This window comes from Coturnix japonica, chromosome Z (assembly GCF_001577835.2).
Source record: "Coturnix japonica isolate 7356 chromosome Z, Coturnix japonica 2.1, whole genome shotgun sequence".
In the NCBI taxonomy this organism is placed as follows: domain Eukaryota; kingdom Metazoa; phylum Chordata; class Aves; order Galliformes; family Phasianidae; genus Coturnix; species Coturnix japonica.
Window position 1 is genome coordinate 6,753,809 of NC_029547.1, and position 24,191 is coordinate 6,777,999.

Sequence of the window (24,191 nt, forward strand, 5' to 3'; positions counted from 1 at the left end):
CTCTATGAGGTCTCCCCTGAGCCTCCTCTTCTCCAGACTGAACAATCCCAGTACCCTCAGCCTCTCCTCATAAGCCCTGTGCTCCAGACCCCTCACCAGTTTTGTTGCCCTTCTCTGGACACGTTCCAGGGCCTCAATGTCTTTCTTGTAGTGAGGGGCACAAAACTGAACACAGTACTCAAGATGAGGCCTCACCAGAGCTGAGTACAGGGGGATGATCACCTCTATGCTCCTGCTGGCCACACTATTTCTAATACAGGCCAGGATGCTGCTGGCCTTCTTGGCCATCTGGGCACATTATCGGCTTGTGTTCAGCCAAGGATCAATCAACACCCCCAGGCCCCTCTCCTCTTCAGAGTCATCCAGCCACTCAGCCCCAAGCCTATAGTGCTGCATGGAGTTATTGTGGCCAAAGTGCAGGACCCAGCACTTGGCCTTGTTGAACCTCATCACACTCACCTCAGCCCAGCAATGCAGCCTATCCAGATCCCTCTGAAGGGCCTCCCTACCCTCACGCAGATCACCACCACTTCCCAACTTGGTGTCATCTGCAAACTTCAAACTGCATGATCAAGTACTTTGCACAGTGACAGGAAATACCCTCCTCCTGGGTTTCCCAGGTGAACGTGCAAGATGAAAACATAGCAGCAACCAGCCAGTGCCCTGAAGGATGCAAAATATGAAGAGGTGCAGCCAGAGGATCACAGGAGGACCATGATGTAACCATAGATTACGTGAATATACCAAACACAAGTAGAAATGGAAAGCCAGAGGAATGCTTAGAATCACAGAATAGCCCAAGTTGGAAAAGACCCATAAGGATCATGGAGCTCAATTCCTAAAGCTTGCACAGGATGCTTGCCAGAGCCAGGGTACTTCAGCGGCTATATCTCCAGTTAGCAGAAAAGACTGAATATCTACTGCCCTGCCTGCCTGAGTGCCTTACTCTCACTACCACCTCAAAACTTCCCTATCTGTGCCTGGTCCACAAAGCAAAGCTCACTACAGCTCTTCTCAGATTATCTCCCTCACCCGAGAAACCAACAGCCCTATTTGGTGAGCAACTGTACCTTCTTCCCATTCTTGATCACAGACTCCAGCAGCGCTCCTGTGTAGCAGATGGACGATTCAGGAATGTCCGCATGGCTATGTGAAGGGAAACAACTGAGCATTAGAGCTAGGGCCTGCCAATCCACCCACCCTGCACTGGCTGCAGAGACAGGTGACAGCCCAAGTTAAGGAATCCCTCAGTATAGGAAAGTCACAATGAGGAGATTAATATCTCTGAGTTCTTCGCATTCTCAATTTATTCCCTGAAAGCAGCACAGCTCATGCAGCTTCACAGGGCCCAAAGCCAAAGCTTGACAATACAGCCTTTCCTTGCAGAACTCCCCCTCGAGCTGGGATAAGAGGCCTAGGTCACCTCTTTTTAACGTGTAAGATCGTCCCACTTTTGACAAGTCTAAGCTTACACAGGTAGGGTCTTGGGAGATCCAATCTTGTTTACCATTACAGGGTCTCAGATTACTTCAGGAAATGTCCTAGGGTCAAAATGGAGTCTCTTCCCAGCACTGCCAACATTAAATGTCCCAGCAGCCCCTTGGCATTTAAGGCAAGAACATTGCTTCCACCTTCCCCTTATCATATTGCAAGTAGCAGCTACTGCACTAAGCACCTATTCTCACTACCACCTCCTAGAAAACAGCTAGCAGTATCAAGACCACAATACTGAAATGAATTCCACACTTCACAAATCTGAGATGACCTACAACTTTCCCCAAAGCGCAAATATGTCAGTGGGGTTACCTTGGCACGAGCCAAGGAGCACAGCAATGAACTCATATACAGCCACAAGCTTCTCAGCCTCTGCTGCTGCTCAGCATTACTTACAGCTTCAATAGGTGCCGGACAATCTGCTCAGGAATGAGACGTTTCTGATGGCTGGTGCTGGCCTCCCACACCACAGCCTCGCAGATAGTGCCATCCTGGAATCGTCGCAGCTCAGACTTCTCCCCCCAGAAAGTCCGGAAATCTGTGGCCTGGTGGGAGACATTGGCCAAGACAGGCCAGGAGCATAAGTCACAACAGGGGCTGACAAAAGTACCCCTGTGACTGCCAACAACCCCTGCAGCTACTCACAGCTATAGCAGGGCACCAGGTATGCTCCAGCCCTTTAACTCCCTTAACCAAAAGGAAGTGTCAGGATGGGTGGAACAAAAGATCAGCTCTGGGGCCTCCTACTGTTTCATCTGTTCCCCTTTCCCTTCCTAATTATCATCCATTTCACAGTAAAAAGCCTCCTCACTCCTCACTGCCCTCCTCTGATACCTCTCAGATCATTAGAGTACTATCAGCTCAGTCTCCTCGTCCTTGACCTACAATGGTTCACCCAAAGCAAGCACTCAAAAACACACGACATCCCAAAAGCCACGAGTCTCCTCCATCCACTGCCATCCCACTCCACACACAGAAAGCTACACTCACCTCAGGGCGATCAGCCTGTGGTCCCTTCTCTAGTGTGCTAGCAGCAAACTCAGGGACAAACAGGATCCCAAACATCAGAGATCCGATATCCTTGTGTTTGGGAGGTTCAGTATCAATTGGCCACTGAAAAGAAACAGAATACGATGAAATACAAAATCATTGCAGTAGCAGCTGATAAGACAGATGCCTCCTGCTACACAGGACATAGAGAGACCATATTTAACATGTCTTCCTGACTAGAAAGCCAATTCTTTTCACCCTGCAGCACTGCTGGGACAGGACTTCTGCCTAGACCTGGTTTCCCAGCAGTACCCTATACCAAAGTCAAGGGCTCCAGTCCCTGTGTCCACCACAAAAGTCCATTTTCTCCCCAGTGACCCAAGATTCCCGCCCGAGCATCCAGCAGTGCCACAGCATATATAAAAGACCTCACAGGCAGCAAAGGGTGCCATGTCACTGCCCACTGTGTTACCTCAGGGGTCTGGGGCAGGGAGTGAGCCACAAGCAGTGCTCTTTTGGCCAGCCCACGGGTCAGCAGTGAGACAATGAAGGGAAGAGCTGCAGCCACATAGCTCCCACCCCGATCCATCAGCTCGTTCAGCAGCTTCATCTTCTTGCAGGCACTTTGCAGTTTGGAGACATGTTTAAGGCTGCAGGAGGAGGAGAGAAGCCAGTTAACTCTGTCCCTCTGACACCTCCAACAAATCCCTCCTGAGACAGTGAGGCCCTAGAGGATGAGTGAAGTGAGGAGAAGAGGATCCCTGCCCAGGATGGGAGCTACAAGAAGGGAACAAGGAACTTTGGAATCCCAGGATGAAACACTGTCACCCTATTTCTGGGAAAAGTATCTTGGCAATAAAAATGGAAGGGCCAAATACAAGAGATACCATTATCCACCCAAGAGCTAGCAGGGCTATCTCCCATCAGACAGGTCTGAGTCCACCTTGGCTGGAAACTAGAAGTAGCCCACTCCTCTCCAAAGAGGCTCCCTCAGCACCACACAAACATGAGGAAACTCACTGGAAGACATGGTCAAAGGTTCTAAGCATGGGCTTTGAGGTCATGAGCAGTGCCTGGAAGCCATCCACCATTCTGTCATCCAGAATTTCCATGGAGCATTTGGCTTCAAACTGAACCTGAGCAAAGAGAGCAACAGCACACAGGGTGAGGAGGTAAGCAAATCATTCCAACAGCAGTTACCAGTGCTCTCCCATAAACTATGGTCACCTCAGCTCTGTGGTCACCAGCAGACCCTGAATCAAGAGAGCCTCTATCCTTAGCATGCTGTCAAGTGACCAGTATACATGCTGCTCATTAATATCTCTACCAACAAGGTACATATTTTTCTGCTCCGAAACAATTATTTCTGCTAAACAGACACTCAACTTCATCCAAAGGCACCCACACAGAATAATTCTCCTCCACCATTCAAGCAAAATAGGTAAGCTGCAAATCCAAGACTTAAAATTTACTTCTAAGTCTTAGAGCTATGGAGAGATGTTAACATCTTAATATGTTCTTGTAAACCATCAGTACCTGGTGATATTTGCTGGCTGTCATATCCGCACAGAGGTTCACCAGTCCAGAGGGATCCACAAAGACCACTTCAAATGCATGGTGGAAGTCGGCCAGTGCAGGCTAAAACAACAGATTTTCTTCTTATTGCTACAGCATAGGTACCAAAGCACCACCATGCCACCACATCCCCACAGCGAACATGTGCTTGTCACAGAAGTACTGACTGCACAGCCAAACACATACAGTTAGACAGCTACTCACCAGGCAGGTATCTGTGTCCTTTGCAAGGCTGATCCCTGTCACACTCAGGTCAGTGGTAGCTGGAGAAAAAGAGGAAACAGCAAGTCACGCTGCTATTTATTTCTCCTGCACAGGTCAGGGTGGTACAATCATTTACCATCTATAACTACAGTTGACTCAGTAGCATTAAACAGCGCTGGAATGTGATGCTGATCTCCACCACGGGAGATAGCATCTACCCATCCCACTCCTGTCTGTTCTACCTAAAGAGGGAGAAAAACCAATCTTCCCCATCCTCCACCCCGTTCAGGCATCATACAGACTCTAATGACACTAGCCTCCCATTATGCAGAAAGGCCCCTGGAAACTCACCTAGGAACTGCAGGACATTTCTCAGCACCTGGTACCCACTCATCACCTTGACAATCTTGCGTTTCACCACCAGGTAGGCAACAAGCATGGAGGCCAAAAAGCCACTGAAGCATCCGAAGCCCTGTGAAGGCAAACAGCTGAGTCAGCAAGAGCTCAGAAACACCACAAGCTGCAGAGCCCAGCCCAGACAGCTGCTCCTGGCCTCTCATTTTCAGCAAAGCAGCCCCAGAGCCCCAGCCCAGAAGATGTGGTGGAGAAGTCTTGTACAACAAGCAGAGATGTGGATCCCCCTGCACAAAGGCAACATTTCAGTATGCCAAGAAATGGAACAAGTCCCCTGACTCCTTCCCCACCATCCCACCCCTAACCAAAAAAAGAAAGCCAAAACACTACATCACTTCCAGGATCTCAACAAAGCATGAGCTGCTGGTTCACACAGACCCATCACAACACACAGGGCAGGATGGAGCTACCTGAAAACTAACTTAGCTCCAATCAGAGAACACCACCACCACCCACTATAGCCAAACCATCAGCTTTCCACCATTAGGAAGACAGAACACGCAGGAGGCACATTTTACTGGGCAAAGCCTGCCCAGTCTCCTGAAAGGGAACTCACCTTGCTGAGCTGCCTCTGGTTCAGCCACACTTTGAGAAGCGCCAGGCCATCCTTCATGCCTGGAAAGTCAGTGGACACGCCAGACAAGAAGTGCAGGTGGGACAGCAGCACCGTGTCACAGAGAATGGAGTTGTTGTAGTGTGGGGTAGCAGGCTCAGGAGCTCCTGTGCAAGGAGATAACAGCATGCTGACCCAACCACAAACCTCCCATTCAAAGGAAAGGACTGCAGTGAACACAACTCCCAGCACTCTCTACAGGCTGCAGCTGAAATGAGCAGTCTCATGCTCCCCCAGCCCCAAGCCCTACCTTCTTTGGGTGTGCTCTGCTCCATGAACCAGGCTGTCCGGACATTGTTCTTGCTAGGATAAAAGCGGCTTGGCTTGAAGAAATCTGGGGCAGGACAGGCATGAAGTCGAACAGTAACCAGCTTTTCATCCTTGCCTGTAAGCATTAAGTGGCAGATATGTGGGAGGAAGAGATGACAGAGACCCAGAGGCCACAACTTAAGAAAAGGAAGCAGGCCCCAGTTGGAAAACAACAAATCTTCTTCCCAATGAAGCTCAGCAGTAATAGAAATCAACTCGGAGCAGAATGACCACATCCCAAAGCCAACAACAATCCATTGTTTAAGTGCAATCATCCATCCCTGCTGACCAGTCAGGTACACAGGCACTCCCCCAGGACCCTCTCGCCTGCAGTGACCTTGCCATACCATTGCCTGACCCAGATCCAAACCTGTTCTCTCTTTGGGTATACAGAAAACACAAACAACACTTGGTAGTCAATGCACTTCACATCATCTCAGAGAAGTGCCAGACTATATATAACAGTCTTGTGAAGGCAATAGGATAGCAGTGAACAAGGAATGGGAAAAAAGGACAAGAAGAACAGTGCTAGACACAGCCATGTTTCTGTCTGCTTTACTTCATATAGTTCCCAAAGGGTGGTCCAGCCAGCAAGGCTGGGAGTACAGCCAGGCTGAAAAAACAGCTCAGGAACTGTATGAGCAAAAGAAACCTTTAAAACTTGCATATGAGTAAAAAGAGAATAGAACCAAGAGCATCAAAGCTCCAAAAATTAATACCAATTGCAAGGACAATCCCAAAGTGACCCATCATCAAGAAGCCTGTTACACAGTGCAAGACCACTATTCTACACAGCCAATGCCAGCACCAGATTACAATCAACTGGGGTGAGAGACAAGCACTACCTTGTGGCCTCAGGAGCAGAATGGGCTTGAGATGGTTGCTGTTCATGTAGGCAAACTTCACGCTGCCAAAGATATTCTCCTTTGCTAAATGGTGGGCAATGTGGGCCAGATATAAAGCTCTCTTGCGGTGGTAGCGCTGGTTCAGGTTGTCTTTGTCCTGTAAGATCTCCTGCAAAGAGATGGAAAAGGAAATCAAACCTTTCCTGCCCCTGGAGCCTGATTAAGCCTAAGGCACTATAGCACTCACAACTCTCCATAGCCCCACAGAGCCCTATCTCAGACATGCATCTACAGGCCCAGAGAGACCCAAGTCAGTCAGGAACACTACCTTGCTGACAGCTCAACACGCACTAGAATCACAGATCGGAACCATGTAACTTAGCAGGACATTATGATATATGAAATGCTGTTAGAACAAGAATGGACAGCAAGAGGATAGAGCTCTGCTAACAGCCTACAAACACTCCTCTCCTTTTAACACAGACTTGGGAGTAGGGCCAAAGTGCAGTGCAGTACGAAGTCAAACTGCATCCAACTTCACCAGCAGCATGGATGTTTCAGTTGAAGCAGAAAGAATGAAGACTGTAAGGAGCTAAAATCAAAGCAGTTGAAAGCTTTAGATCTAGCACAAGTACTGAGATTGCATTGCCAGCTTCTCAGGAAAGATGACATTCTGGGTATTCAGACACTTTAACATTACTCACAAATCGAGACACAGGGCAAGGACCACAGGGAAAGGGAAGGGACGGGACTCAGGTAGGCACCAAGCTGCTTAGGAACCTTCACACCCAGACTCACCCGTGGCATGGTCACCGCCACATCCACATTGATCTCCGGCTTAATGCAGGTGCCCAGCAGGTAGCTGCCCACCACGCTCAGCTCATCTGGGGGAAGGAAGTGGAACTTCCCCTTCACATTGAAAGGCACTTGCAGGAATGGCACCTTCACACCATTGGGAAGCCAAGTCTGGTCAGTGATCTGAGAATAAGACAGATGAAATGCTGTAAGCGTCACCAACAACACAGACCAGCAACTCAAATGACACAGCTGGGTGCTGGCAACACCCGCACCCAGGTGATGGAGCATTCACCTCCTCCCTCCAAAGGAGGAGGGGAAGGCCCAGTCACCAGCAGTGCCTCCTCCATCCCTCTAGCACCTACATCAGTTTCTGGAGACTCTGGGATGGCACTCAACAAGTTGTTAATTTCATGGAGGAAAGCATCGATCTTCTTCTTCTTTGTCTCCTTCAGTGTCACCTCCTTTAAAAGTTCTTCAATCTACAAGGGAAAGGGGAAAATTAAAGAGAGCTGCGACACTGAAACTGCACCTGCCATTCACCTTGGCTTCTGGCACTGATAATGAGCAAAGCAAAAACATGGCAGATGAGCAGTGAAGTATTCAGTTATCTCACAAAAGCACAAAGGGTTGGAACAGACCTCTGGAGAACATCAAGTCCAACCCCATGTTAAAGCAGGTTCCCTAAAGTAAGATGCACAAGTGAGGATCCAGATGAGTTTTCATTATCTCCTGAGTCAGTGACTCCATGACACCTCAGGGCATTCTGTTCCACTTCTCTGCCACCCTCACTGTAGAGTTTTCTCACATTTTTGAATGAAACTTCCTCTCTTCCAGCTTGTACCCAGTGCCCATTGTCCAGTCACTGGGACAGGACTTGGTCTTCTCCACCGGACACCCACCCATAGAGATCTGTAAGCATTTATGAGATTGCCCTTTGAGCCTTCTTCTCCAGCCTAAAAAGCTCCAGGTCTCTCAGCCTCTCCTTATAAGAGAGATACTCCAAGCCCCTCATTATCCCCATGTCTGTCTTCTGGACTCTCTAAGTTCTCCCTCTTTCCTGAACTGGGGAGCCCATACAAGACACAGTACTCACCAGGACAGAGAAGAGGGAGAGAAGAACCCTGCTGGCCATGCATCTTTTAACACACCCAGGATATCACAGGCCTTTTTGTCCACAAGAGCACGCTGCTGGCTCATGCTCTACCTGTTGTCCATCAGGACACCCAGGTCCTTCTCTGCAGAGCTCCTCTCCAGCAGGTCAGCCCCAACCTGTACTGATGCATGTGGTTATTCCTCACCAGGTGATGGACTCTGCACTTGCCCCTGCTGAACCTCAACAGGTTCCTTTCCACTCAACTCTCAGCCTGTCCAAGTCTAGCACAGACTACCCGTGTCTCCAGAACATGAAAGATTATGTCTGTGACATTCAGCTGCACTTGGTGACATTACTTCCCCAATAAGCAACAGAACAGCCCTGTCTGAAGAGAGGCCTGATCGAGAGGGCTCAAGGGCCTGGCTGCAGCCGGGCGGTGCTTCTCACACAACACCCACACCCATTATGTGTATGTCTGGTGGCCCTGCCAGGCAGGGGGTTGGAACTACACGATCCTTGAGGTCCCTTCCAACCCGGGTCATTCTGTGTGACACCCCGTGCCGCGCTGCGGGCACACGCGTGTGTCTGACCTGCAGCCGCAGCAGGCTGGAGTGGAACAGGTCCTCGGTCTCCTTCAGCCGGTTCAGCTCCTCGCTGGTGGGAGGTTTGTACAGCTCGGCCCGGCTCAGCTTCACCGCCTGCAGCGCCGGGGCCGGGGCCGCCGCTTTCCTCTTCTTACCCCGTGCAGCGCCGCGCACTGGGGTGTGTGGGCCCTGCTCCACCTCCTCGGCCTCCGCTGCCTCTGCCGGCTCCTTAAAGCCCTGTGAAGAGAAACCAGCATCACTCAGACCGTCCGATCCCGGACCGACCCCACAGCCACCCCGACCCCCACACCGCCCGTACCGCCATGGCCGCCCCCTTCAGCCGCGTGCAGCAACACCCGCCCCAACAGCGGCGCCACGCCGCGCTCCCATTGGCTCCCACTCCGCAGCGCAACGCTTCCGATTGGCTGCGCAACGCTCCTCATCCCGCCCACGGGGCGGCCGATATTGATTGGGTGGAGCCTTCTGTCACTTTGCGGCATGTCGTGCGGGGAGCGGAGTGCTTTACGGCATGTCGTGAAGGGAACGGAGTGCTTTGCGGTATGTCGTGAAGGGAACGGAGTGCTTTGCGGCAGCGCCCCCTAATGTCGGGTGATGAAGGGGCGCTCTGAGCCATGTCCGCTCAGCAGTGAGACATGGCAGGCGGCTGATGCTCAGATTGCCCTTCAGTTTGCCAGCCCCAGGCAGCTTCCTCCTGCAGGCACACACACTGCCCAGTGTGCATGCTGTACATATCTACACGTACACACTTACACACGTACACATTACATACACACACACACTGCCCTGTGTGCATGCTGTACATATCTACACGTACACATTACATACACACATAGTGCCCCGTGTGCATGCTCTACATATCTACACATACACATTACATACACACACTGCCCCGTGTGCATGCTGTACATATCTACACGTACACATTACATACACACACACTGCCCCGTGTGCATGCTGTACATATCTACATGTACACATTACATACACACACACACTGCCCCGTGTGCATGCTGTACATATCTACNCACACACACTGCCCCGTGTGCATGCTGTACATATCTACATGTACACATTACATACACACACACACTGCCCCGTGTGCATGCTGTACATATCTACACGTACACATTACATACACACACACACTGCCCTGTGTGCATGCTGTACATATCTACACGTACACACTTACATACGCACACACACGTGCTGTCCCAGGGTGGCCCGGCCGGCCCTACAACAGGTTATTTAACAAAGTGCTTCAGCACCAGCAAGTCATTAATTATGCCCCATCCTAACATGCTAATGCTAATAATCATCATTAAGAAATGACTTCCTATTACGCCACTCCCCTGTCCGCCCTCGCAAACACTGCTCACCTCACGCCACCGCACCAAGCCCAAAAAGACGTGGGATCCTATGGGATCCTATGTTGGGCTGTGCCCCAGCTCATCTCCCAGACAGCACCAGGGCTGGGAGGGATCCTTCCCCTGGCTCCATCCCCAGGAGCTCAGGGGTTTCCAGTCCAGGTGGTGCCATTCCCAGAGTGATGCCAGCATCACCTTGGCACAGCACCCCTGAGCTTTCCTAAGGGGTGCGGGCAGGCAGAGAGCCAGCATCAGCACACACCTAGGGAAATCCTTCCATGCCAGCTATTCAGATGCTCTAGTCAGCTTGGCATCTTACAAATGACAAAACTCCAGAAAATAAAATTCATACTTCCTTATAAACTTCTAAAGTGCACTAAAGAAACCACAACACAGCTGCTGGCTACCGTCATTTGTCCTTGGCCAAGTCACCCAAATATGTGACCTGTCCCAAAATCCCAGAAATCCTAACATCACCAGCCCTTCCTGGGGCAACCACATCCCTTTGTTCCACACAGATAGAAACTGCATGGGGGTACTATGCAGGGAACAGGGTCTCTGAATGGGCTGAGACCCAGTGTCAGCATCACATGCAGATGTCCCACATTTCCCACATAATAAACCAGCTCCCTACATGAGTTTTGCATACGGCCCCCCTGGTCACCCCATGGCCATAGAAAGTCACAACCCAGCCACACAAGGGCATGACACTTCTGTCCTGTGACTGTCCTTCTGACTGTCCTGTGCCTGATCTATGCAACCAAGCCAAAAGTCAAACAGTATGGAGCTCACTAGTGTTTGGCTCCTGGTTCTGATGTAGATCTTGCCCAAGTCACCCAACCCCAGGTCAGGTGCTACTCGAGTGATAGGCTGAAGGACTCAGGTCCCCATAGGAGGAAAGGTTGCAGGTCTTCTGCTGTGTCTCACCTGCACCAGCCACCATTAATGGCATGGCAGGACCATGACCTGCTTCATAGCACTGGGGTCCAGGTGATCCCACAACATCCAGAGCCCTCCTGGGGAGGAGCGTGCTCCAAGAGACCGCGTTACATGTTCCTCCTATGCAACAACAACAAAAAGAATCCTAGAAGGTGAAAAAAATAGAGAAAAACTATTCATGACTGCTCGAAGCCAGCAGCTCCAACAGCTTTATCACAAAACTTGGATGACCAGAATTGCTCAAAAAGAACTGAAGGAAAGTTCTCATTTCATAGCATGCTACTAGCATCTATCTGCTTTTAAATTGCCACTTTGTTTTTTGCATAGATGGCTTTGTGTCCTTGTTTTTATTTGCTGCCTGCTTTTGGCTTGCTTTCTGTGACAGGCTAGAGAGTGAGCCTGTCTGACTTCGCTGCTGTTGCTGAGGGCTGTACACATAGCAACAAAGAGAAAAAAAAAAAAAAAAACCTTTCTTTTTTCTTTTTCTTTTTCTTTTTTTTTCTGATCCTGAGAAACAACCTGCAGCCTCCAAAAATCACACCAGGGGCGCCAAGGGATGGAAGGGACCTGCAGAGCTGTGATCCCTCTTGCTTTGCCATAGTGCAGAGCTTTATTGGCAATACTTTGTTTGCCACGATCCCACCAAAACAGCCCTTGGCAATCTCTCTGCAGCAGAATATTACTCCAATTTCCAAAACAAAGAGATAATTCAGTCTCTATGGCAGGTCCTGTGAGTGGCTGTGGTGGAGAGAACAAGGAAGATGAAATGTGGTGCTCATTCACCATGGCTTAAACCTGCCAGTCCCAAGGCACTTGGTGGTGCACACATTCAACATTCCCTCTTTCGTGTGGTGCAGGCTGGAGCGGACAAATGGTGCTGAACTGGGGTGAGTGGTGCTAGTGTGAAGGAATCACCTTGGCAATAAGGAAAAGCATCAACAGAGTGAGGAAGATGCTGATGACTTGATTAATTGAAAGCATGCTTGGTTCAGATTTAACAGCTTTGGCTCTCCCCATCTCTGTCCTATTTCACTGTGGTCCTTCAAGACTCACCAGATAGAGAAACTGAGACACGGCAGAGGCAGGGATTGCCAGGGTACAAGAGAGCTGAGCCAGGGCTGGCACAGGTGGTCAGGCAGCTCACTTGCAGCTCTCATTCTGCTCTCACCTCCCACAGGAACAGAGAGAGATGATACAGCCATGCTGTTGTCACTGCCAGATCCTTCTTTGCTCTGAGCTTTGAATCCACGGAGCAGCTTCACCCTCAGGTGCAGGCAATTTAGAGACATGCTGTGGAAACAACAGCTTAGCTGTGAGGAGAAGAAGGACCAAAGGCAGTTACTTCACTAACAGGGAGCTTGTGGGTTGTACTCAACTGTATTAGCAGCTGCAGGAGGCTATACACAAGAGGGTGCTACTAGAAACCAGGTCTCAAAGCTCTGCCTCTCTAGAAGCATCTTGCAGAAGTGAGCAGGTACTGCTGTGCTCTGTACTCCCCAGTTATTTCAGGATTCCTTTGCCTCCCCAGTGCCCATTTTATGCCAACAGAAATAGACAAATTACTCCAGTGCTGCAACCTGGGATAATTTTAAGATACCTGGGTGGTGACATTCACTTTGAGACATTTTCTCTTTCTTTATCTGTTAGACAATCTGTGAGTAAGGGGTGCACCCAAGACTCATGATCCTTATTATAAAAGGGATGGAGACAAAAGGGAAGTCACCTCCAGGTTATTTTAACACTGTTAAGTTCTCAGTATCAGTTATGCAGGCTGTGACTCTCCTGTTCATGCAACATATGCAATGTGAAAGGTTATGGCAGAGTCCATAAAATTATGAGGGGCAGAAAACAGTTGGGTATAACAGGAGTGGTCATCATCTCCTCCAAAGTAAGAATGAGGGCATCAAAAAGGTGGCAGGATCAAAACAAACCAAAGGAAATGATTCTGCACCCAAACAGGTCATTAGACTGGGCAGCTATTTGCCACAGGATGTTGCAAATGCTTAAAATTTATCCGGCTTCAAAAATAACCATACAAAATTCCTGGGAGAAAAAAATCTACTGAAGACTATTACATACAAAGACATATGGTGACTCAGGGAGAGGAACATCGCATCTTCTGACATCCTTCCATGGATGTTAAAAGATGGGCTTTCATGAAGAGAGGCATCGGGCTTGACAGACTATTTCAGCATTCAATAAAATGAAGATGTTTCAGGACTGGTTGTGATTTCCTTTTCTCTGCACTCACCACTGCAAATCCCTCTCTGTGCTGTAAGAGGAGATTGGGTCAGTTAACCACAGGCAGTAAAGTGGTCCCAGTTTCCCAATACTGAAACACCACATTGGTCATGATAAGTTTGTTATCTAGCTGTGTGAATGCAGCCTTGAAGCTCAACACAGAGCTGAGGCACAGAGCTTGCTGGGATCAGGGCACAACCAGGTGAAGCCTTCCCAAATAAACAGCACATGCAGACAGAGAGAAATGCTCTATAAAGAGCTGGAAGAGCAAAGGTGCTGAGGGATGAGGGACGCTGACTTGCACCAGCAAAACTCAAAGCTCTGGCAGCTTCAGAACCAGGACTTCAGGATATTTTCTGTCTGCAGAGCTGGGCAGCCATCTCTGGGAGGCACACATGAGTGGGAGGAGGAGATAGCACCTGTTTGGAGCCGTGTGTTCTGGCTGCTGAGATAGAGCAACATGGGATATCACTTGTTGCAGGAGCTTGATAGAGCACTAGCTGCTGAGATACCGAGCCTGAAAGCCATGAGATAACACAAGAGAGGAGATCTGGCTTTGACCGGGCCATGGGTAATTCCACATCTCCCTTCTTGTTCCTGTAGTGTGGAACAAAATGAGTAGGAGAGAATAAGACAGGACAGAATAGAACTGAACAGAATAGAGTAAGTTTATTTTGTTGGGGACCTTCAAAGATAGCTGAGTCCAAGTGCCTGACCACTTTAGGGCTAGTCAAAAGTTAAAGCATGTTATTGAGAACATCATCCTGTACTGACAGGCTTAGGGCATCAACCACCTTGATAGGAAGCATGTCTAAGTATCCTCACAGAAAAAAGTAAAGGGAAGTGTTTTGTGCAATTAATGCACACTCAAGCAGGTCTAGTCCAGCTTAGGCTTCCCCAGACCTTAGGGTCTCAGGTTTCTTTATAGCCACCTCTAATGTCAGCAAAATGCAGTCAGCCATACTACCAGCAGGGTAGCCAAGAGACCAGGTGGTTAATGCCCCATCCATGCTGACATTCAAGATCAGACTGGACCAGGCTCTGAGCACCATGAGCTCTGAGCTGTAGATGCCCCTATTCATTGCAGTGGAGCTAGACTAGATGATCCAGGCCAAACTCTCCACTAAACTCTCTTCCAAACTCTCCCTTCTAATTTTCATTGTTCATACTTGTTCAGGTAAATGAAAATATGGCTCACTCTAGAAAAAAACTCTGCATTTCTGAGTCTGAGCAGGTGCTGTGCTGCCAAGGGAAGCATCTGAGTGCCCTGGCAATGCTCACCAGTGCTGCTCTCAAAGAGGACAAATAAAGACAGAAATTTACTAAAAATAGATGCCAAGAGAAAATCACCCTTGAGACCGAGTAAAGAATTTATCCAAGTTCTGTGGCCTTCACAGTATTTTTCATGCTTTGCAGTAGGAGAGATTTGCTCAGTGCACAATGTTGGCTGCTCCATGCAATTCTCTGTCTCCAATCCTTTGCCCCTCTCATACAAGAGGCAAACATTTAATACTTGCCTTTTGGGGTCCTTCCCACCAGCCAGCAAGTGCATTCAGAGGTGTTTTATTTTTCCTAGGGCAAGAGCAATGAAAGGTCCCCTGATGGTCTTAGAGATAAGGGCAGCACAAACCAGCCAGAACTGGGCTGCAGCCAGTTCACCCGGCTGAATGCCTCCTGCAGTGCTGGGAAATGCATCAGCCAACCTAACTGCATCCCAGCCTCTAGAGACAAGAACAAGGAAATTTTGTCTTACACCAGTTGGGCTGCAGAAATTAGGGTCCCGATGCAAAAGTTTGTGTTGGCTTTTAATCACCCTCCCTCCAAACCCTCGGGATTCCCTCATAAAGGTACAACAAACCCAAATTAAATAAAATCCTCCAGCTGACCGTTTCAGCAGCATCAGAGCCTTCCCCAACTCTGCAAGAGACCAAAGGGCTGGTGAAGAAAGGGGGACCAACAAGGAGTGGCTGAAGGGAATATGAGGTGTATGGAAGCTGATGGGAACTAGGGACAAGACTTCAGTCCCTGACCTTGCAAGCTAGCAGTGAGCCTCATGTACCTGCATGGACACTGCTCTGCCAACTGCACAAAGTTGGAGGCTTTAGGCCTTGTAAGATCAGACCAGTGATTTTCTGGATGATTTTTAAGACCCCTTAGAAGCACATCCCACATTTCCAAAGGACTGAAGTCCCTGGAGCGAAGATGATTGAACCATTCATTGCGTTCAGGTCAGGTAGCAAAACTTCTCCAGACTTGTTTGCCTGTCAAGGGAATTTGCATTAATTACCTGTTTGGTGATTCAGGCTCCAGCAGGAGCATTCAGCCTCCTCCTAGCCATACATGGACACACAGAGCAGAGTGCTGCTGCAGCAGTTCTCCCCCTTTATCCAGCCCACTGCTTCTGAGCAGGGCTTCACACACACCACTGTGTATTCAAGAGCTTAGAGCCTGATCATGTGCATGGATGAGTGAGATATTGTATCTGTCACACAAGCCCTGCAAACATTTCTTTAGAGGAACATCTCATTTTAGGAAGCTGGAGGTGGAGACTCAAAGGTAAAATCTTCTGTCTCATCTCTGGACCTTCTCACCAAAGCCAACCTGGAGCTCAATAGTTACAGTGTAGTTTTATTTCTTCCTTCTGAATATGTTCATGATTGTTGTGAGAATGATTGTGGAAAAGCCAAAAGATCCTGGGCAGGATCTGAGTTGTGCATCTTCAGCTCCAGGAGCAATGTGAATCCCAGAAGAACTTCCTTCTCCTGCTTGGTAGGTTTCTTTTTGCACTGTTTCAGGATACTCTGATGAGATGTCAAAGGAACATTTATCTCTGATGTAAGTATTATCACAGAATTGTGGAACAATGGAATGGCTTAGGTTGGAAGGGACTTCAAAGATCATCAAGCTGCAACTCCCTGCTGTGAAGAGGATTGACCCCCACCAGATCAAGCTGCCCATAGCCCATCCAACCTGGCCTTCTCATGTCTTTTCTCATTTGTGCCTCCAAACCCACCTCTCTAACTTCCTGCTGCCATCTTCTCTAAGCTCTCCATCCAGCAAAGTATGAATGCATGGTATCTTCAAAGAAAAGCAGAGGTTACCAGTGGGATTTCTGGGTTACTGAGGTGCATTGCCTTCCCCTGACACAGGCAAGAGACTGATGCTGTTTTGAAGATGAACACAGGGTCTGATGCACACAGGAGCCCACCAAGCAACTGCCCCATGAGCTCTGGCCCTTGTCATCCCTCTCCCAGCACTTGCCTTGCCTGAGGATGGGGACAGTTGGAAGGCCCAGCCCAGTAGTTATGCATTCTAACAGAAAGTCATCCTTCCCCAAATAAACCACACCACCAGTCCTCAGCACATAAACTGGATTGCATGGATATATCAGGGACATTCCCGTCAGCAAAGTGAGACATTCTCCCAGAATGGTAGAAATCAGATCAGGAACCTCTGTGGACCACGGCACGTGCCAACACAGCTGGAGGACTGTTCCTGCAGCCAGCAGGTCCCACAGGCTCAGAGTGCACCGAGCACAGAACAGGAGGCGTAAGATGACCTGAACAGTGGGTTACACAAACTCTTTGGAAATACAAACCACAGTCTGACAGGCATAAGGTCACCGTCGTCATGCCCCTGGGCTCAGGAATCACAGCTGAAATAGCATTGTAATGTGCTTATAATTTATTCATCAGCTGAACGAGAGCAGCAGAAGGCATTTTCATGGCACTCTTTTATCAAACCCTTCATCCTTTTAAAAGACCAAACTAGAGTAAAAAGGAAGGCAACTTTATTCCATTCAAATTTAAACAAGCAAGAGAAAGGGCAAATCAAAATGAAGAAAAAGAAAAAATATATACTTTTTTTTTTTTTTTTTTTTTTTTTTTTTTTTTTTTTTTTTTTTTTTTCTGCTTTGTTCTGAATCTCTCAAACTTTGCATTTCTTTCCTGGTGGCTACTTTGATGCCTGAAGCCCCTGTTAATCCAGATGCTGCCAACTGCCTATCTAAAGCATCTCTTCATCTCTGTGGCAAATTCTGCCCGAGGATCTGCTTGTCCCATTTTTAGGTGAAGCAGAGACAAAAGCTGAATTGTGACCAGACCTTTACCCTCAGAGGTTCACAGCTGCTTCTCCTCTCCCTATCACTATACATGTGAGAATTTCATATTGATTCCACTCACAAAATGCTTGGAGAGCTTTTGGAGAAATATTTCCTTGGCAATGAGACCTCAGTGCTTGGGATGAGCTCCATCACCATAGTACTGGGTTACCTCTGGTCTGGGACTAAGGTTTCAGCTGTACTTAACAGAAGAGATGCTGATGGTGGTAAATAATGGTGATAGATGGACAGTTGGACTGGATGATCTCGGAGGTCTTTTCCAACCCTGTTGATTCTGTGATTCTATGACATTCCTCTGTCACTGTTTTCTCCTTGGCAGAAAACCCAGTCTGTGATGTATGGTGGGAGATCTGCACCAACATGGATGACAGCACTCCAGAGAAGGGGTAGAGGAAATACCCCCAGGTTGTTCTCCACATAACATCCATCTTACAGTGTCCAAACCCACGCTGGGTTCCCAGAGCCCAAAGGGTTCTTGTTGTTGCTTCATCAGAGCAGATGATCAGGGAAGAGGCAGTAGGAGAGGAGATGGCTTCATCTTTTAGCCTAGTCAGGTCCTGTTTCCTGGAGGAAGGAGCAGATGTCTCATCCTCAGAGCCACACAGGAAATAAACTGAATAAAGCTCTGCAGAGAATTATGTGAGATGATTGTGCCCTGGGATCTGAGCAGTGTAGGTGGGATTGGCCCTGTCTACCCACATCCTGTCCCCTCACTCTTCCAGCTTGTGGGGCAGCAACCCTCTAGTGTGACAGTGATGATGCATTTGCATTTTCAAAGCTCCTGTGGCAGAATTCTGCTGTTGCTAAGCAGAGGAGTTAACTCTCAGTTTGTCATTGTTTATGAATGCAGCACTCAGGAAGGAGGAAAGAGAAGAGGAAGAGAGATATTAAAAATAGATGAGAAGAACAAAGCAGAAAGGGCTTGAAGAGAAGTTTTCATCTCATTTTTACATAAAAGTCCTAGTGGTACCTGAGGTCAATCCAGTGTACAGCCAGCTCTGCACTGGAGTCTGGATGGAGGGCACATGCAGCTTTCTCTCAGCTGCTGCAGTTTCCCCTTACTGGAGCCATATTTTTCCACACCAGATTCTATTCCTCCTTTTCCAAGCCCAAAGAGCAAAGCAAGTCATTCAGAAAAATAAAAGCAAATCTGGAGAAAGAACAAGAGTGAGGTGTGTGAGAGCACACCACACTGAAAGAGCAGTGCCATGGCTTCCCAGAGCTCTGTTTCTGTGACAGTTTCTATTTTCCTGTGAGAAGGGGTTGTTTCTGTGAAAGGGAGAAAAAAACAAACAAACAAGAAAAGAAACGAACATGTTTGAGGAAAAAGAGCAATATTCTCTATATATTATAGTCCTGACTGAAAAATTTCAGCCTGTCCTACTGAATACACCAGGGCTTTCTTTTCTTTCTGCATTGCATGACTACTTTGTTAACATTCGAGACAGGCAACAGTAAGTGCCTAATGGCAACAAAGTGCTTCTCCCATCTTTCCCAGCATTGGACCAGTTCTGACAAGGCCTGCAGTGGAAGCTAGACTCGAGGAAAGGTGAAACTATCACCTTCAAAGTAGAGGCAAGCACAGTCCCAAAAGGGTTTGGCTTCAATCAGCTGGATCAAACTAAAGGGCTGAACAAAGCTGTTGTTTCTTCAGCAAGCTGTGGCATCATGTTAACAGAGTGGATAAGGACAGCAGTTATGGTCTAACATCAACAGTGAAGGGCACAGCACAGTGTTGTGGGTTGAGTGCTTTCCCAGACTCACCAGTGATGAAAGCAAAGCACATGAAAGGGCAACTAGAAGTAGACACTGAGGCCTGTATGTCTAGGAATGATGCTGGCCGTGGCACTAAACCTAGGTGTTTGGGAGATTAAGATGGTGAGGGTAGAAGTGTGAATGGTTCTAATAAGTCTTAGGGAGCAGATGGGAGTAGGATGTTGGGCTTGAGAGAAGTGGGATAAAACCAGAGTTTCGCTGTTGGATGGGGATGGGACAGGAAGGGATGAGGCGGGATGGGATAAACAGAGAAGTGCCTTCTCTGACTGCTGAGAGGCTGGAGTCCTTCCAGATGTGGCCAGATGTTGAAGCACTGAGAAGGGTGGCCAAACTTGCAGCACAGACTGCTCCAGCCACACCACACCACCAGATGCATGACAGCCATCCCATGCATTCAAGGAAGCCCATGGGTCTGGAAAGGGCAGATGACAGTGCAATGGTCACCCATGCTGCTGTCCTCAGGATGGGAAAGCAGTGAGTGGTGGTGGAACAAAGTCAGGGGGGTTAAGCTACACAAGGGTAGGGGGATGGCTGAGCCAAGCTTCTTCACGAGTGTCCTGCTTGTGAGGGCCACTGTCATATGTAGTAGAATGAAAGCAGCACCTCTAACCTTAAGTTTGAAGTCTCCTATGAGTCCCATTCCTACTGAAGTAGTATCTGCTACAACTGGTACTCTTACAGTAAAGACACAGGTCTTGCTTCCAGTTCACAAGTAACATCCTGCAATAACGAGTCCAGGGAAGGAATTGTTCTCTGTTACCATTTCCCAACTTCTGGGCTGTCCCCATGACTGCTCTGTTATTTTTAATTAACCTCATCTTTAAGTAAGCACACCTCAATCCCTCTCTACACAGCAGCACCTCAAGGTCTTTAACCATTTTATCCCCGCACTCCATGTAGACCAATGCCACTGAGGAATTACATTATTTTTACTTCTAATCATCCACAATTTTTATTTATCCTCAAGTACAAAGACAGCAAACACTCCATAGAATTAAGGAATAGCTTGGGTTGGAAGGGACCTTAAAAATCATCCATTTCCAACCCCCCACCAAATCAGACTGCCAGGGCTCCATCGCACAGCCTGTGCCGGTGCCTTGCTACTGTTTGAATAATACAAAAAAATCTTCTTGAATGAAACCTTCAGCACCTTGCACTTGGCCTAGTTGAACCTTCAGATAGCTCTGGCATTTTGGGGGGCATGGTAACTAAATCAGAACTCATCATAGTACATAGTACAGCTATTAAAACTACTGCTGTTAATAATCCGATAAACCCCGGTTGGGGCAGGGCTTTCAGCACACTGTGCTGGGCATGCTGTGTGCTCCCACATGCTGACAGGCAGGTGTGTGCCTCAGTGCTTTCAGAAGCGAAACGCAGATTGGTGCCATCTGCAGACACGTTGTGCTGTTTGTCCTCCTTCTGGATCATTACTTTGTTATTTAATTTGTAAAGACTTGCTGCAGCACACTAGCTCTCTAAGAGGTCTGTGCTATCAGCTCTACCCGTGCAAGGCAATGCCTGCTTGGCTCTGGAAGCTTTTATGTGCCTCAAGGGGAATGGCAGGAGTGAGCCCAACTCTAATTCAGGGCTGTGGTACTTAGTGTATCTGTGGAGCGTTATGGAAACAGAGCCCATGTCTGAGCCAACATTCAGACCCACTGTTTCACTGCTGTTTGGCTGTGTGCTTGCTAAGGGATGCTGGCTCAGCACAAAGCCACTTACTAAGGCCTCTGTCTGCAAACTGCTCCTCAGCATCAGCCTCCCTATCCTCACAGCTCAGACAACGCTATGCTGGGGTCTATGCTGGGGTCTGTGCTGGGGTCTGTGCTGGGGTCTGTGCTGGGGTGGTGGCTGCCGACCATGCGTGCAGCTCTTGGTTCCTGCAGTCTCTGATCAGCAGGAAAGTGAACAGGCCGCTCCTTCACGACCGAGTGCCAACATGGCCGCGTACCACAGAAAGGACCTGACCTCACACACACGACCCCCCCCACGTCACTCATAGAACCCCCCGCCCACGAACAAGATGGCGGCCGCGCTGAGGCGGCGCTGCCCCTTTAAGCCCCCCGGTGTGGGCGTGGCGTCTCGCGAGAGGGGCGGCGCGACGTGGGCGGGGCGCGTTGCGGCGCGCTGAGGTCAGCGGCGAGCGGGCGCCGTCACAAAAGGAAGTGGCGGCGGCGGCCGTCAGAGCGGGGAGGGGCGGGGGCCCGCGGAGCAGCGGCGGCAGCGGCGGCAGCAGGAGCTGAGGTCGGGGTTGGAGCGGCGGGGGCCGCGCCATGGCCCAGCAGCAGATGAGCAGCTCGCAGAAGGCGCTGATGCTGGAGCTGAAGTCGCTGCAGGAGGAGCCGGTGGAAGGCTTCCGCATCACCCTGGTCGACGAGTCCGACCTCTACAACTGGGAGGTGGCGATCTTCGGGCCCCCCAATACTCTGTACGAGGGTGGCTATTTCAAGGTAGGGCCCCGGGCGTCGTCGCCGCTTTCCGGCCCTCCCGGCCCCCACGGCTCGGCGGTCAGGGCCTGCACCGCGCGGCCTCGCTGTGGTCCCGGCTTTGCAGGGGCCCACCAGGCCCTGTGTGCGGCCCCCGGCGCTGGGTGGGCTCTCTCAGGGTTGTTCTTTGTGATTTACGTTGTTATTAACCTTGTCTTCTTACGAACTTCAGAGGACAGCCACGAGGGTGTTTAGCTTGTGGAGGTAGATACATGCTTTCGATTCCTCTCTCAATTTTCCTGTTTTTCTAAAAAATGAAGAAAAAAAAAAAGCAGCAAACAAACCCAAACGAACAACTTTTGTGGTGGTGATTTCCCCTCTTGTATGTAGAGAAAGAAACAAATCTGGCATTTCCTTACCCAAAAAGAACTGAAGGGAGAAGACATGAAGAAGAATTGCATGGTTTCTTGAGAAGAAACAAAAGCTTGGAAGAAAAGCACTGGGCATATCCCTGTGCATTATGTGCCCACCTGGTTTCTGACAAAACAATGTCACCCCCAGCTCCGGTCTCCCAGTTTAGTTCCCGAGTCTTCCTTTCCCTCCCTGTCATGCTGGAAGAAAGCCTGGATGATGCCTTTGCTTGGCAAGCATGCATCGTCGGTGGCTCTTGGCCTCTGTGGATCGAGGTTTAAGCACTCTGCTCTACAAAACCAAAATAACCTGTAGCTTGGGGAATAATAGATTTGAGTCACGTTCAGTTTGGCCTCGTTGTTTGGAAGGAAGGGAACGTTTTGGCACAAGGCTTTCCTTTTGTGATGAGTTGGCTGGCTTACTCATGTAGGTGTGATGTGTGTATTCTTAGACTCACCTCCATTATTCCTCCCTCAGGAAGTCGCTGCAGTCTTGGATCAGTAACTGGGTCATTTGTGCATCAGAATGGACTGGTGACCTCTCTCTGCACTTACATTACTCATCAATTTTTCAGAAAACTCGCAAGGGGTCAAAATATTTGTTTGGTTTAGGACCTGCCTGGACCTTATGTCTGTAATCATTCTTGGAAAGTAAGCTGAAGCAGCCAGTGCAATAATCTGAGGATGTGCCTTCAGCAAGTGCAGGCTTTGGCAAGACTAGCAGTGTTGCCTTACCTCAGCACTGTGACTGCAGTGGCTTTCTGCTGTTTGTTGTCATCAAGCTGTAGTGCCTTTCGTCTAAATTCTTCTCCTCTATAAACAGTGATCCTTTGATACTAACATTGAGAATGGGAGGTTGCTTGATGCTTTTATCCTCTCTGCAGCTCAGCAATTACCTTCAAGCAGCGTGTTAAAGGTTGTTTTATGGAATTAATCTGCCTCTTTTTCTCTGAGAAACCATGCCTGGTGGTTTTGTTTTTGTAGCATGTAATCTTTGGTAATTCATCTTAAATTCTCCATTTCTGAAAAGATCAGTCTCAGCCCCTAATTCTGTCAGGAGAGTGAAGATTCCTGTTCTAATTGTGAAGTTCTTTGTTTGTCTTTGTGCTGGGTCACTAAGGCAAAGCTTTAAATATGTTTGGCTTGGCTTACTGAACATATCAAAGTTTAGGATGTCAGCTGTATGTGATGGAGTTAATTTCATGATGTACACTTATATTTGAGGTGAATACTGGTTCAAAGACAGTGTCTGGTGGTTTTTTTGGTTTTTTTTGGTTTTTTTTTTCGAGGTTTCTTGGCTTGATGACTTGAATATCTCTGCATTGTTTTGTATTTTAGGTTTCCCAATATTAAATAAGTAGGCTTAGAAATAATAAAAAAAAAATATATCCTGTAGTTGCATAGAACTTTGTGGCAACAAGGGTTTGAGAGCTTAGTTCCATTTGCTTGAGGTGTGTTTTGAGGGTAAGAGATGAAGGGAAAGCACAGAATCTTCTAGTTAAACTGAAGTGTAAATATTTTGAGGAGTTTGTGCATTTAAAGTGACTTTAATACAAAATAAACAAGTGCTTGGTTCATGTTCATGAAGCTTTTACCAGCATTGGCACCTTATTTATCCTTGGAGAAATATGACCTTTCTCTATGGATTGTTGAGCTAGCTGAATTAACTGAAATGAGGAAAGTGCTCTCTCTGCACCTCTTTGAGAGGCGCTACTGCTGTTCAAAGCTGGTGTAACATTTCAGCGGACTCTGGTTTCAGTTGCTAACCCAGGAATTGTACCAATCAATACATTTGAGCAGAAAACAGGTCTTGCTTAATTTTTGCAGGTAATTTATATTGGCTATCAGGACCTCAGTACAGGGCATAGTAAAATGAATAAGGACTTAAACTTTAGCGGCTGCTTGCACAAGCTTCAATCACTGATATCTATGTTGTCTCGCTCTGCTGCAGGGCCTCTCATCTGGGACAGTG

General features: G+C 48.5%; 2 protein-coding genes across 2 annotated transcripts in view; one reads left to right on the forward strand and one right to left on the reverse strand.

Annotated features, from left to right (window-relative positions):
• NOL6 (nucleolar protein 6) overlaps window positions 1-9,335 on the reverse strand; it is a 33,426-nt gene extending 24,091 nt beyond the window's left edge. Inside the window, exons 1-15 of the mRNA XM_015848278.2 lie at window positions 9,239-9,335; window positions 8,926-9,156; window positions 7,605-7,721; window positions 7,243-7,422; window positions 6,445-6,613; window positions 5,541-5,675; window positions 5,234-5,397; window positions 4,615-4,735; window positions 4,264-4,322; window positions 4,021-4,122; window positions 3,505-3,620; window positions 2,957-3,134; window positions 2,485-2,607; window positions 1,891-2,039; window positions 1,071-1,146 (exon numbers count right to left, since the gene is read on the reverse strand). Of these exons, the coding sequence (XP_015703764.1) occupies window positions 1,071-1,146; window positions 1,891-2,039; window positions 2,485-2,607; window positions 2,957-3,134; window positions 3,505-3,620; window positions 4,021-4,122; window positions 4,264-4,322; window positions 4,615-4,735; window positions 5,234-5,397; window positions 5,541-5,675; window positions 6,445-6,613; window positions 7,243-7,422; window positions 7,605-7,721; window positions 8,926-9,156; window positions 9,239-9,244 (1,926 nt within the window). The 5' untranslated portion in view covers window positions 9,245-9,335. The remainder of the gene's footprint in view (window positions 1-1,070; window positions 1,147-1,890; window positions 2,040-2,484; window positions 2,608-2,956; window positions 3,135-3,504; window positions 3,621-4,020; window positions 4,123-4,263; window positions 4,323-4,614; window positions 4,736-5,233; window positions 5,398-5,540; window positions 5,676-6,444; window positions 6,614-7,242; window positions 7,423-7,604; window positions 7,722-8,925; window positions 9,157-9,238) is intronic.
• A 12,213-nt stretch (window positions 9,336-21,548) lies between these two features.
• The window catches only part of UBE2R2 (ubiquitin conjugating enzyme E2 R2), a 49,581-nt gene continuing 46,938 nt past the window's right edge, over window positions 21,549-24,191 (forward strand). The window contains exon 1 of the mRNA XM_015848272.2: window positions 21,549-21,833. Coding sequence (XP_015703758.1) covers window positions 21,657-21,833 — 177 coding nt within the window. The 5' untranslated portion in view covers window positions 21,549-21,656. The remainder of the gene's footprint in view (window positions 21,834-24,191) is intronic.